General features: G+C 39.8%; 1 protein-coding gene and 1 long non-coding RNA gene across 2 annotated transcripts; one reads left to right on the top strand and one right to left on the bottom strand.

The window, feature by feature from the left end:
• Nucleotides 1-1,367: 1,367 nt before the first annotated feature.
• On the bottom strand, nt 1,368-11,183 carry LOC113018896 (prostaglandin reductase 1-like). The gene is made up of 9 exons (XM_026162311.2): nt 11,104-11,183; nt 9,550-9,676; nt 9,405-9,450; nt 9,257-9,316; nt 5,025-5,192; nt 4,398-4,671; nt 4,162-4,267; nt 2,070-2,188; nt 1,368-1,968 (listed from the first exon to the last, which is right to left on the bottom strand). Exons 2-9 carry the CDS (start codon nt 9,653-9,655, stop codon nt 1,858-1,860), a joined length of 990 nt encoding a protein of 329 aa, XP_026018096.2. The 5' UTR covers nt 9,656-9,676; nt 11,104-11,183; the 3' UTR covers nt 1,368-1,857.
• Nucleotides 10,355-10,820, top strand: LOC145425406 (uncharacterized). The gene is made up of 2 exons (XR_013906087.1): nt 10,355-10,527; nt 10,603-10,820. It is a non-coding gene; the product is annotated as an uncharacterized LOC145425406 (long non-coding RNA).
• Nucleotides 11,184-14,364: the final 3,181 nt, after the last annotated feature.

Below are 14,364 nucleotides of genomic sequence, written 5' to 3'. Positions count from 1 at the left end.
AATATGCTGTGGTACAATGCAGATATGGTTTTTCAGTATTCTGGCAATCCAGCTGCTTCCCTTTGGGCCAGTGCCATTCCATTTCTATACGTTATGCCCTTTAATGTCACACACTGTGCAAGGCTGACCTCTAGAATGTCAGGGAATATGTACCTAATAATAATAATTTATCTCCTCTTTAAGCAAATCCACTAGAAAGGCAGATACAGCTGAGACCTCTAATTCAGACTTGCCAAGAGATGGGGAGCTTAGATGGTAAGCTATCATCATCTGATGTTTTGACTTCTGTAATCATAAAGGTAAAAATTCCACCATCACAAAAAACATTAATTTTAATTGAAAAAAAGTATTCCAGTCCAGAAGAGCATCAATGGTTTCTTTAAAGTACCATTTATACATAATGTTTTGAGAAGCAGCTCACATATGTTCTACACAAAGTAGAAAAAAAGCGGGGGAAAGGGTCCTAATTTTTGTTAGGACAATGCTGGAAAATTCGCAATACATCACTTAATAAGACATAGTCTGTTGAACAAACTTATCTCCTTGTAGATATCTGCTGTATTATTTGGGCTTGACCAATAGAATAGTCAAGTAAGTGACACTTCACCTAAAATAATGACTAAATGGAAAAATGATTTATGGGCACAGGTTCTTAAACCCACGTCAAAGGTGGCAGGATCCTTATTATAACTTGAGTGTTTGTCCTCAGCAAGAATTAAGGTATGGCACTGTGCTCCCAGCTTCTTAAACTCTGACGGTTACAGCCGGACTAATTAGCCACTGTAGCCATAACTAGCATGAGTAACACAAACACTATTGCGCTCTCTCAGTGACGTTTTAACTTGCTAAGCCATCAAAAAACGTCAGTGCTCTCTGTCACATGCATAAATGCCATATCTGACCGACAACAGCTGCTTTCTCCCCCGACTACCGGGTATGTGCAATTTGTTACTATTTTTCAGCTTTAGCCACAAAGCTAATAACAACTTTAGCTAGCACTGTAAAAACAACATGTAGATGCATTACAGACTACTATTTATATAGCATGCACTACAACAATTCTGTGAAAACGTACCCAACTAAAACAAATGTATTTAAATTACTTACCTTCTCGGTATGCCTGACTTAGTGCCAAAGGTTGCATGTGGCTGAACAGTCTTCCAGAATCTGGCGGTCAATTGCGCTCTCCTTAAATTATGTTGTTGTCTTATTGGATAAGACTCTAGGTCTTATTATCCAATCATATTTAGTTGTTGTCTTTGAATATATTGCATCATTTCCGGTTGTGGTCAAACACAATTACAATGGTTTTAGTATTCTAATTTAGTCACTTTAAATCAATGCAAGAAAAATGAGTAGTCTCAGTATTGTTTATAATCAAGTAAATAGTACTTTATTTAATCATGTAAATAAGAGAAACATAAAAGGCTTGTGTAGCATTAACTAAATTCATTTGTGCAAATTCAAAAGCCTCCCAATTCCCATTTTTTCAGTGCAGGGCATTAATACAGCAGAACAGATCTGCGCTGCACACACAGATACTCGCTGTAATGACAGGATAAGAACCCTGAGTCTGGAATTATCATCTCTTCTTTTATTCATTGGTGGTCGTGTTGTTAAGTAAGTCACCAAAACGTACAACTTAAGCAAACTGATGCTGATGTTGCCAGATGTCAATTTGTCAACATGACAAAAGACACAACTATCAATCACAGGCAAAACTCTGTGATTACAAAACTACTCAAAGAGCTGAAATGTTAATGTGAAATTATTTTGTTCTATGTTTATTGCTTCATTAATTCATAGATTGTGTAATAATGGCAGTTATTAGTAACTGGCTCTCTTGCATTGAACTCTTCAGACTGCGACGACGGCCTTGCCCATGTTTTCTCCCTGCAGCATCCCCATAAAAGCAGCCGGCATGTTATCAAAGCCTTTTGTGACGTGTTCCCGACACTGCAGTTTGCCCTGTGGATGCACAATACACAGATCACAAATACAATACATCACAACAGAAACACAGGTAACTGATGTTTACATCTTTACTTAAAGGAAAGGCTCACACTAACCTCTTTCACCCACGCTAACAGTCTCTTGAGGGTCTCAGGGTGCTTGTGCTCCCACCTACTTTGCAAGAATCCCTCCATCTTCAGCTCCTTAAAGATCATGGTGAAGTAGGGATACGGACCTAAAACACAGGTCGTTCAAGAGAAAAATTTAACCCATCTTTCACTCACAGAAACTACAGTTCATGTCTACAATAACCATCTGTGTGCCTCCACAGCACTTGTGGATCTTTAGCAGTGCAGCTTCTCCCTCTAGTGGAAAAAATACATGAATACAGAAGAAGTTGTTGGTGGTGTATTATATGCATTTTGTGTTCTTCACAGTGATATTTGTGGGCCTTTGGGTTCCAGGCCCGCTCCAGAAAGGTCACTGTTCCACTTCAGTCTAATGCCATCTACATACCTTTACACCTGTAATTCAAACGAATTCATACAGTTTGGTAATGAAAGCTTTGAACATCCCAGTTGTCCAGTAAGAATCAAGCTAAATGTTGACTGGGAACTGTAAGTGTGCCAGAGACAGTTTAAAAAGGGGTTTATTTTATATGTTTCTGTCATAGATTTGTGTGTATTTAATTTATTTGCTGAAATTGATTAAAATTATTTTAATGAGATTTTTTTTTAAATTGTCTAAAATATGTGATTATAAAATATTGTTATATAATATTTTATAATTATATATAATAAATATAATTATAATTTTTTAAAGGCTGTGTAAATGAGCTATACACCTTTCTGTAAAGTTTGTTTGAGGTACAGTGTAATGGTCACATGACCAGAATTTAGCTGAAGGCAGAACCGTTGCATCGTGGGTCAGAACTAGCATGGACACAGAGGAAGGACAGCCAAAAATGCAATCTGATTCTTGGACATTACCATGAGTGACTTTAAAAATGTCTGAGAGGGGGGCAGAGAGAAAACTTCCAAGGACATCAGTGATGTGTGGACATTGCTGTTGGACATCTGTCGTTCCAAGTACACTGACCCCACCTGAGCAGCTGATGGAGAGACCTGACTCACAAAGTGTGAGTAAAACTTCATATAAAACACCTTTAAGAAAATTATAACAATATGCTATATCATAAAAATGCCATTTAAACCACAGTCTGGGAGAAACTGTTGCAAAAGCTTCGGCTTTTTTAGTTTGAACCCTAAACGATGCACAGACAGCACGCCCTCATCCATTATTTATTCATTCAAGAGTTAAATTTAACATGAGCATCCAAAGTAAAGGCTGAGTAACAAATTGTAACAAGGTTCCTGAAGGGGACCAAGAGCTTCCATTACCTCAGGCATAAATCTATCAAGGACACAAACAAGGACTTCTGTTTTCTCTTCATTACATTGGAGGAAATTGTCTACCATCCAAGAACTTTTTCTATATCTGTAACTCAGAAATATCTTGGAGCTTAGAGAAGATATACAGCTGACTGTCATCTGCATAGCATAACACCCTAAAAGTGTTGAAAACGTGTTAAAGAGGGAGCAGAGATGATATAAACAATAAAGGTCGTATGTCACACATAGACCCGAGAGGTGGAAGAGGACATGAACTTCAAAGAAGCCACAAAAATACATCTTTTAGAAAGACGTGACAAGAACCACTCTGAAGCAGATCCAGATACATCCACCCAATATATCAGCCTGTCAAGCATGATGACGATGGTATGGTACAGTATGAAAGACAGAGGTGTCAGGTGCAGCATCAAAAAACGGAATAATAATAACCTCCAACACTATGCATCAAAATTTCATTGCAGATTTTAAAAATAGCTGTTTTAGTGGAAAAATCGCTACGGAAGCCAGGGCCATCAAGAATGGTGCATTTGTGGAAAAGAGCTGTAAGCTGTAATCTTAGGATTCGTCTGTAAATCCTTAGAAGACTGTGTTTATACCAGACTGGTGCCTCATGGGGTTTAAAGTAAGTTTCTTAACCTTGAATCAGTTATCTCCTGTGAATCCGTCTGTAAGTTTATTAATTAAATCTGATTGGTATTTGCAATAATGCAAAGTATTATTATTTTTCTGTCTGTGCACCAACCCTGGTTGTTCCATAGCAGGCACAAAACTTTCAGGAGTTATAGCAGTAACAAACCTGTCTGGGGTTGGCTGTCATTGTAGGTGGAGATACTTCCACACACAGCTATTCTTCCGAAGTTCTTCATCTGCTGCAGGACGACATCTGATGAAGGGCCTCCCACCTAAAACAAAGCAGCAGTGTCACTTAATGCATTGTAATGTGCTGTGAGGAATGCAGTGTGAATACAAGAGAAGAGTAGAGCAATGATTAAATATTAAATGCAAGCTTGAAACTGCACCACCACTGCTCACGTTTTCAAAGAAGCAGTCGTATCCTTCAGGTGAAGCCTTCCTCAGAGCCTCCTCCAGGGAACCCACAGTTTTGTAGTTGAAGACCTCATCAAATCCCAGCTCTTTGAGGTAAGCCACTTTGGCATCAGAGCCTGCCGAGCCCACCACCTTACAGCCCTTGATCTTGGCGATCTGTCCCACCACGGAGCCCACCGCTCCAGCTGCAGCGTTCACCAGCAGGGTCTCACCCTCCTTTAGACCCAACACGTCTTCTATCCCATAAACAGCCGTCAGCCTGCAGAGAGACAGAAACAGTGAATCCAGCTGTTGCCTCTTTGATTGCCAGATTAATTATATACACAAAGATCACTGCTTACAAACTCTGCTTCAGCTCATCAGCAAAACATCTGGAGTTAGCCACTTGTTGTCTATTAGCACGTTTAGCTGACCTCTTAAACACCTTACAAACACCTATAAATAAAGTCTTACACTAAGATGAATGTCTCAGATGGTTTAGTTTACATTTAAGATTCAGCTGATAAAACTTCACATCGATCTACCTGCTGGAAGAGTCAGAACATCCTGCCACGATTTATCGTCCAATAGAAAGTGACTATGATCTATGCAGGTTACTTAAATCTGTCTTACCCGGGCATCCCGATGGCACCCAGAGCCAGAGACAGGGACACATCTTTAGGCCACTCAGGCAGGATGGGAGTGAGGCCGGTCCCATCACTGAGCGTGTGGGTTCTCCACCCACTGTTACTCACAACGTGGCTTCCCACAGGAAACGCTGGATTTTTACTCTGGATCACTCTAAGGCAAGGCAAGGCAAGGCAAGTTTATTTGTATAGCACAATTCAACAACAAGGTGATTCAAAGTGCTTTACAGAGACATTAGAAACAAGAACAAATAAAAAGCATGATTTAAAATTGAATAAAACAAGCAAATAAACTAACTAACTAATTAACAAACAAACAAACAAACAACAGTATATAAAATCAAAACAGATAAAATCAGAACAGTAGATAAAATCAGTAGTTAAATGTAAGTTTTGAAATTTAAGCTTAAAGTGTGGATTTGGTGCTTTATTCAAATGCAGCTGAGAACAGGTGAGTCTTCAACCTGGATTTAAATAAACTGAGTGTTTCAGCTGATCTGAGGCTTTCTGGGAGTTTGTTCCAGATATAAGGAGCATAAAAGCTGAATGCAGCTTCTCCGTGTCTGGTTCTGACTCTAGGAACTGATAAAAGACCGGATCCAGATGACCTGAGGGATCTGGATGGTTCATACTGGGTCAGGAGGTCATTGATGTATTTTGGTCCTAAACCATTCAGAGCTTTATAGACCAGCATCAGAACTTTAAAGTCTATCCTCTGACGGACAGGCAGCCAGTGTAAGGACCTCAGAGCTGGACTGATGTGGTCCACTTTTTTGGTCTTAGTGAGGACTCGAGCAGCAGAGTTCTGAATGAGCTGTAGTTGTCTGACTGATTTTTTAGGTAGACCTGTAAAGATGCTGTTACAGTAATCAAGCCTACTAAAGATGAATGCATGGACTAGTTTTTCCAGGTCCTGTTGAGACATCAGATCTTTTATCCTTGAAATATTCTTGAGGTGATAGTAAGCTGACTTTGTTATTGTCTTAATGTGTTTTTCTAAGTTTAGGTCTGCATCCATCACTACACCCAAATTTCTCGCCTGGTTTGTGGTTTTTAGATGTATAGATTGAAGTTCTCTGGTGACCTGTAATCGTTTTTCTTTGGCGCCAAAGACTATTACCTCAGTTTTGTTTTTGTTTAGCTGGAGAAAATTGTGGCACAACCAGTCATTGATTTCCTCAATGCATTTACCAAGAGCCTGTACAGGGCCTCGGTCTCCTGGTGACATTGTGATATATATTTGTGTGTCATCTGCATAGCTGTGATAGTTTATTTTGTTGTTGTTTATAATCTGTGCCAGTGGGAGCATGTAGATGTTAAACAGAAGGGGTCCCAAGATGGAACCTTGGGGAACTCCACATGTGATACTTGTCTGCTCAGATGTGAAGTTACCTATTGATACAAAGTATTTCCTGTTTTCTACGTATGTTTTGAACCAGTTTAGTACAGTTCCTGAAAGACCTGTCCAGTTCTCCAGTCGTTTGAGTAATATGTTGTGGTCAACTGTATCAAATGCTGCACTGAGATCCAGTAAAACTAGGACTGACATTTTTCCACTGTCTGTATTCAGACATATGTCATTAAACACTTTGGTCAGAGCGGTTTCAGTGCTGTGGTTCTGTCTAAAACCTGACTGGAAGGCATCGTAGCAATTATTCTGTTTTAAGAAGTAACTGAGCTGTTGAGAAACTGCTTTTTCAATGATCTTACTTAAAAACGGGAGATTTGAGATCGGCCTGTAGTTGTTCATTTGTGTCTTGTCAAGATTGTCCTTTTTCAGTATAGGTTTGATTACAGCAGTTTTTAGTGATTCTGGAAACACACCTGATAATAAAGAAAAGTTGACGATCTGTAACAGGTCTGACTCTAAAGTCTTTGAGACCTTTTTGAAAAAACTTGTTGGCAGGACATCTAAACAGCAGGAGGAGGAGTTCAGTTGACCTAAGATGTCCTCCAGGTCTTTGCTGTTAATAGGTTGAAACTGTTTCATGGTGTTTAAACAGTTTTTTGGTGGACACAGTACATATCCTGGATCTGCTGTTGATGTACCAATTGCTTGTCTAATTTTTTGGATTTTTTCAGTGAAGAATTTGGCAAAGTCATTGCAGGCCATGGTCGAATGAAGTTCAGCTGCCACTGACACAGGAGGGTTTGTTAGCCTGTCAACTGTAGAAAATAAGACCCGAGCATTATGGCTGTTTTTAGTGATGATGTCAGAGAAGTAGGACCTCCTTGCATTCCTCAGTTGTAAATTATAATTGTGAAGTTTCTCTTTATAGATGTCATAATGAACCTGGAGGTTTGTTTTTCTCCATCTGCGCTCAGCTTTCCTACACTCTCTTTTTTCATTTTTCACCAGTGTGGAGTTTCTCCATGGAGACTTTTTCCTTCCAGAGATAACCTTCACCTTAATGGGAGCAATAGTGTCCATTACATTTAACATGTTAGCATTGAAGCTATTGACGAGCTCATTGACTGACCCTCTGGACAGGTCAGGTGTTAATGGGAAGACCTGGTTAAAGATCTCACTACTGTCTTCAGTTATACACCGTTTTGTGATCACTGTTGTTGATATATTTGTGTGGGCTGAGATTTTACTTTCAAAGAAAACACAGTAATGATCAGACAGGCCCACATCAGACACAGTAACCTTTGAAATGCTCAGGCCTTTGGAGATCAGTAGGTCAAGAGTGTGTCCTCTATTATGTGTGGCCTGTGTTACATGCTGAGTCAGCCCAAAGTTGCCCAGAGTGTTACTCAGGTCTTTAGTCCCTTTGTCCTGAGGGTTGTCCACATGAATGTTAAAATCCCCAGCAATAATTACACAGTCAAAATCAACACAGATCACAGACAGCAGTTCACTGAGATCATTAAAAAAAGTCTGTGCAGTGTTTGGGAGGCCTGTAAACATTAAGAAACACAACTTTGGATGGGGCCTTCAGCTGTAAAGCCACATATTCAAAAGACTGAAAACTTCCAGGAGATAGCTGCTTACATTGAAATAATTCATTAAATAAGACAGCAACCCCTCCTCCTCTCCTGCTCGCCCTGACCTCACTGATAAAACTGTAGTTAGGAGGGGTCGTCTCGATGAGAACAGCTCCACTGTTACTTTGGTCCAACCAAGTTTCAGTTAAAAACATAAAATCAAGGCTGTGCTCAGTGATTAAATTATTAATTAAAAATGTTTTCCCAGCTAGAGATCTAATGTTTAATAAAGCCAACTTAAGTGTTTTAGAGGTATTACTTGTCCCCTCGTGTTTGGGAGCAGTCTGTGGCACACAAGGTATGTTTACTATGTTTAAAGATCTTTTAGAGTGCAGCTCTCTGTGTTTTGACCAGGCCACATGTCTCCTGTCACCTAAAAGTACAGAAAATTTAAAACCTTCTAGTAAACAGGAAAACAACAACACAATATTAAAACAAAATAGTCTGTGCTGTCACTGGGATAACTCATTTTACTAACACAGCTGGCTGAAATTAAACTGTTCAACTGTGCTGTCTTTGTTTCAAGTTTTTTTTGGTAACGAAGTCTTGAAGATACATGAGCATCAGTGTGATGAATAATGTATGTAGAAGTAAAAACAGAGTTTACTTAAAGGTGTGTCTTTTTGATGTCTCAGTTTGTAAAATGAATCCTGGCCTGAATAACAATCTTACTGACAGTGAACAACTTACTGCTATTCACCCAGAATATTCGCTGGTGCTTTGATTTATTTAGATTCAGCTTCCACAGCCTTCTCCTTGTGATTAAAGGGTGGCTGTAGCTTGGGTGGTAGAGCAGGTCACCTACTAACTGGAAGGTTGGTGGTTTGATCCCAGTCTGCTCCAGTCTGCATGTCAAATATCCTTGAGCGAGATACTAAACTCATGTTTCATCAGAGTGTGAAAGTTAGATAGGAAGCACTTAGAAAAAGAGTTCTTGTGTGAATGGGTCTGAATGTATAAGTTGTGTAAAGCGCATAGAGTGCTCAGATAGAGTAGAAAAGCGCTATATAAAGACCAGTCCATTTATCATTCTTCCTTTTACATCACTGTGGTTAAACCCTCTTGATCTTGTTTGCTGAGTGTGATCTTTGTGCTTTTTTATATTAATCCCCACCTTTCAATTTAATCTGCTCCCCGAGCATAGCAGTGGGAATCAAAGATATACGGACTGCGTTCTGTGTCAGCACATCATGCAAGTTTTCTGTGTGCAGGTGTGTTTGTGTTTCTTACTTGGCCACCTGACCTCCGATCATCACATCTCCCTCCTTCATGTGGGTTTTGCTGAACGACCTGTTGAGACCAGCGGTGTGTTACAATATGCATTTATATCAGGAGCATTAAAGTAGTTCAGTAATGAGTGACGCTGCTCTCTGATCACCTCATGTACGGGTCGACACTGAGAAACACAGCTTCCAACAGCACCTCTGCAAACAAAACTAAACTCATTTAAAGTGCTCGATGCTTAATGTTTGACAAGAACTGAAGAAGGTGCTCTCCTGTAGAGAGAAAGAAGAAAGACGTACCTCCATCTTTGGGCTCAGGGAGCTCCTCCACCTTCAGCCCAAAGTCACTTTTCTTTGGGAAGCCGTCAAAGTGCTGAGTCATTACCCATGACTTAGCTTTCACCATGATTCTTCTTTTTTATGGCCGCTGTAAAGAAATATTGCCCGTCACAGTTATCAACAGACATGAAAGTGCTGAGTCATCCAGCGCTGTGCAAAATAGAGCTGAATAAAACCTGAAGTGTGACGTTCACTCTGTGACGTTTAGCTGTGGTGAGCATCAAACAACACAAATCATTTTAATTTTTCATGACATCATCGGTTAACTATAAAGTGTAACAATGACAGCGTAGGCTGCCCTTAGGCTCAGTTTCCAAGCTGTGATTAAAAGAACAATTCCAACGAAATGCAGAAATCCTCATCGTGCTCAAACACACACACATTTACATATTTACACACAAGTCATTTGAGTGATCAGAGTAAAACTATTACTATAAAAGTACTGGCTTACATACAAGTATTCACATAGAATCAAGTTCAGTGATTCTGTTTTTCAGACTTTATGAGAATATCAGTGAACCTCTAAACACATTGAAACACAATACTGTCATGGTCTGGGTGGGTGCCAGTGTTTCTCCCTCCGAGCCGGCATCTCCACCCCTGGGAGGTGCCACTGTGTTCTGCTTATTGCTCGCACCTGTGGGTAACTAAGCCAAGGACTCATAAGGCTGGATTGTCGGCTAACCCTAGTTAGTGCAGGCCACCGCTGTGATTTTATACACGACTTGCAAACTATCTTGTCTCATTCTGTATCTCTCTTTCATAGCCATGCACCAAGTTGCCAGACACGAATCTCCTCTGTAGAACACCCATCTGGACCTCCTGACAGTCTCACGGGTTTCTCGCCCCATGCACCTGCCTGCCTCCCTGCCTCAACGCCAGGGATTTCAGATTTTGGACCACTCACCCCTCCACGCCACTACTGACCACCCACAGCAAGTAAGCAGTGCAAAGGAAAACTCAGAACAAACAGCTTGCCCGAACCATACCTGAATGTCTGTACTCTAATTTCAGTGACTCTGACCCTTTCCCCGGACCCAGCCAACCAGTTTGACTCTCCCTTCAGCCCAATCCTCGGAACAGCAGTTTCACTGACGAGCGACCAGATTGTTTACTTAGCTCAGGCTGCATAAACCCCTTAGGTTTAGGTGTTGCTTCTAGTACTTGTTAAACTCACGTTTCAGTTTTCTGACTGTGTGCACTTGCTGAGAAAATAAACGTTGTCACTGAAACTTTCTATGTGCTGTTCTGCGCCAAGCATTTGAGTCCTTTCTCTTTCGAGGCGACCTCGCCCGTGACAAATACAATCTAACTGTTCATACACAACTACCACTGTAGTGGAGTATCTCATATTTTATGGTCAGTAGCAAGATAACACTTTATGCAAAGGCTTTAAAGGGATAACACCGACCCCCTGCTGATGTTTGCTGCTCAGCCTCAGAGTTACCTCCTCCAGTAAAATCACACTTGATGCAGTTCAGAAACAAACAGCTCTCTCTCCTCTGTGTGACTTACCGCTCGCCTTTCTTCACAGAGAAATGCTGGAAGCTGTGGAGTGGGTGGAAGTGAGGAGAGGCAGGAATGTGAACAGTTATGAGGAGAAAGGGCGGGACACAAGCTTTTATTGCTGGATATGATTGGCTGAAAATATTGTACACTATCTAACAGCACCTGGCCAACAAAGATAAAGACATGTGCTTTAATATGCTGTACAGTTTGTTACCCAGCCGGGTAAGAAAGGCGAAACATTTGTTGATTTACTTTGGATAATAACACGTTGAACTTTGAAAAATGTCTATCTTTGATTTTTGAGATTAAATACTTCAGTTAGAAAAAGGCAAGCTTGTAATCAAAACTCAAGATATTTCATGTAAAGTTTTAATATCTGTAGATAAAAGTTTTCTAAATGTAAATTTGTTTTGTTACCCATGTTGAATATGTGAAACCCATGTTAGCGTGGCCTTATTTTGCATCTCGTAATGCCTGCAAAGAGATGATGGTGTCCTAATGAAGCTTTGCATGACTTCCAGGAGTAGTAAATCCATTTTTTTATGCTGTCATCATATAAAGAAAATACACCCTTGTTCAGGTTTCATGCATTAGCACATAATAAAAAATCATTAGATTGTTATAAGGTCATTACTTACATACAGACTTGAATAAGCAACAACACATATCAAACCATTTCATTATTTAATTAACAACAACTATAATAAAAGACTAAGTACATCCTTTCTGCTTCCGTAGGAATAATAAGAGTAAGCAGCAGCCATGTGCTGCTAATCAAATGTACTGTTTGATATAACACATGAATGCACACATAGCCCAGATAAGTGTATTACTAAGGAAGTGCAGCACAGCCAGGCTTTCTTTGCCTTATCAGGCTCAAAGGGGGCGCTGAATGTGCCATATGACATTTCTACCACACAAAATGATCCCCGTGAGTGACACCGACTGTGCCATATTACATAATAATGACAAAATAGTGATTAAAAATTTATAAAGAACATAAAAAATTACAAATAAAATGTAAAACTATACCAAGTAAAACAAGACACCAATGCTTTAGAAAATAATTAGAGTGAATTTACATGTAAATCTTAATTAAGCTTTATCAAACACACATCTGTGGCAATTTTGATATGAATCTCTTGATTTGTGAACATTTTAGTTATATCAGCTTTACTTTTGAATTACTGTTCTTATATTGAACCTGCAACCTAAAGGGAACCTGTAGAATCAGAGTAAAAGTATATAGCTATAATTTAACAGGTGACATCAGGATCATGTGTTCATGAACACCACAAATAAACATTTAATAAATATTTAGCTTCAGTTTTTTTGCACAGCATTGGATGACTCATCACTTTCATATCTGTTACTATGAGGTTGATAACAGTGAAAGGCAACATTTATTTACAGCTGCCATAAAAAAGAATCATCATGACTCAAGGAAAGTCGTGGGTCATGACTCAGCACTTTGACAGCTTCCCAAAGAAAAGCAACTTTGGGCTTTAGGTGGAGGAGCTCCCTGAGCCCAAAGATGGAGGTAAGATGAGTTTGTATTTTCTCTTTAATTAAGGCTTTAATAGGAATGCACTGTCTTCAGTTTTTGTCGAAAACGAAACCCAGAGCACTTCAAATGTTTTTATTTTTGCAGATGTGCTGCTGGAAGCAGTATTCAGTGTCGACCCATACATGAGTTGAGAAGAGAAAACTTATACTGAATTATTTCATAATAATTAACACTCTTGATAAAACTACATTGAAACATATTAACAATCATCTATAACATACTGCTGGTCTCAACAGGCCGTTCAGTCAAATCTACATGAAGGAAATAGATTTGATGATTGGAAGTCAAGTCAACAACACACCAACACACACAAACGCCTTTTATTTGTTGTCATGTGAGTCTGTTGTGTACTGAAACATGGCATGGTTTTCATCTGCTGTTAATTAGAAAGCATTTGCTTCATTTTACAGTAAAAAACAAAACGGCGTAGAGGTATGAAAGAGGAACTCTGTCATGCTGATTTAAATTATGATGACTTTGCTATTACTGTTATAAAGCCTCGAGCTGATCATTAGCCAAATCAGGCCGTGCCAAATACTCGAGTGAAGTGAGATCACCTTTCATGTGCTGAAACCTGAAGTGCCTTCACGCTGATAACACAGAGAGTCTTTGAGTGTGCACATTTTTCACTACCAGTTTCCTTCTCATCCTCATTCTACAGATGTCAATAAAGCCGCAGTGAGCAAGAATAAACAGAGTAAGACTTTCCTTGGCTCAACATCTCAAACAGTTCAGCAAATATCAGGAAAAACAAAGTTTCTATGCAGTTTGGATCTGGTAGCCATAGCCTGGATGGGGTTTTCCTGTACTTTTCAGGGAGCCTAAAAAAACAATAAGAATTAAAAAAAAAAAAAAAAGACCTATCGAGTCAAAAAGAAATCAACAATATTTCACTTGTGGGGGAGAATCCAGAAGCGAAGAGTAGAGCAGCTGAAGGCGTTAGACCTCATGGCAGCCAAAATGGGGAAGGGTCGGTGAGACTGTGAGAAGAAGAAGACCTGGGAGTATGAATGACATACAGCAGTACAGAAAGGTACTATGGAGCTTGAATTAACTGGAAAACAACGAAGCTGCTAAAAGACAGGTGTGATTAACAAATTGAAGACGTTCTGGTGATGATGGGAGCAGCAGAGCTCTGGACCAACTGAAGTTCCTGTATGGACTTGTGAAGAAGGATGTAACCAAGCTGTGAGCAAGGATGGCAGTGCTGTTAGGTGAGAGAGATGGATGTGGACAGCAGTGGCCACTCGCATAGGGTACATGTTAAGGCTCTACATAGATTCACCAGAGAAGCATAAATCAGAGTTCAGAAAAACTAGCTGGAAAATGCTGGAAAACTTGTGGGTGAACGCTCTGATTTTGAGCAGTTCTCCTCTGCTTTATGTAATCAGCCAAAAAACCCAGTGGACTAACAAAAACAAAGGAAGAGGCTGCCATCCCATCATGCATCTTCATATTCTGGTCTCACAGTTGTTGATGATTGAACGTAAAGTTAATTCAGATAAGCGCTCAGATTTTTTTCAGTATGGCTGTTCAGTAACAGGACATGCTTCTTGGAGTTATGAATTTCACCTGATGACCTTCTTTAGTAACTCTTGCCAAACTTTGTCTTTACGCTAGATTTATACTTGCCATTGGTGAGCAAGCAGCCATGATGGTTGGTTTACCATCTGTAGAATGTGGCTGTTTAAACCCACAAA

This window comes from Astatotilapia calliptera, chromosome 3, assembly GCF_964374335.1.
Source record: "Astatotilapia calliptera chromosome 3, fAstCal68.1, whole genome shotgun sequence".
Classification (NCBI taxonomy): Eukaryota; Metazoa; Chordata; class Actinopteri; order Cichliformes; family Cichlidae; genus Astatotilapia; species Astatotilapia calliptera.
This window is presented reverse-complemented; position numbering and strand designations above follow the sequence as displayed.

Bases quoted from the DNA above. Each gene is read 5' to 3' on its own strand.
- LOC113018896 (XM_026162311.2), bottom strand. From the start codon at position 9,655: ATGGTGAAAGCTAAGTCATGGGTAATGACTCAGCACTTTGACGGCTTC. The intron at 9,451-9,549 runs GTACGTCTTTCT...TTTTGTTTGCAG, and splicing joins CCCTGAGCCCAAAGATGGAG to AGGTGCTGTTGGAAGCTGTG. The intron at 2,189-4,161 runs GTTTGTTACTGC...CCTGTGTTTTAG, and splicing joins TGACAGCCAACCCCAGACAG to GTCCGTATCCCTACTTCACC.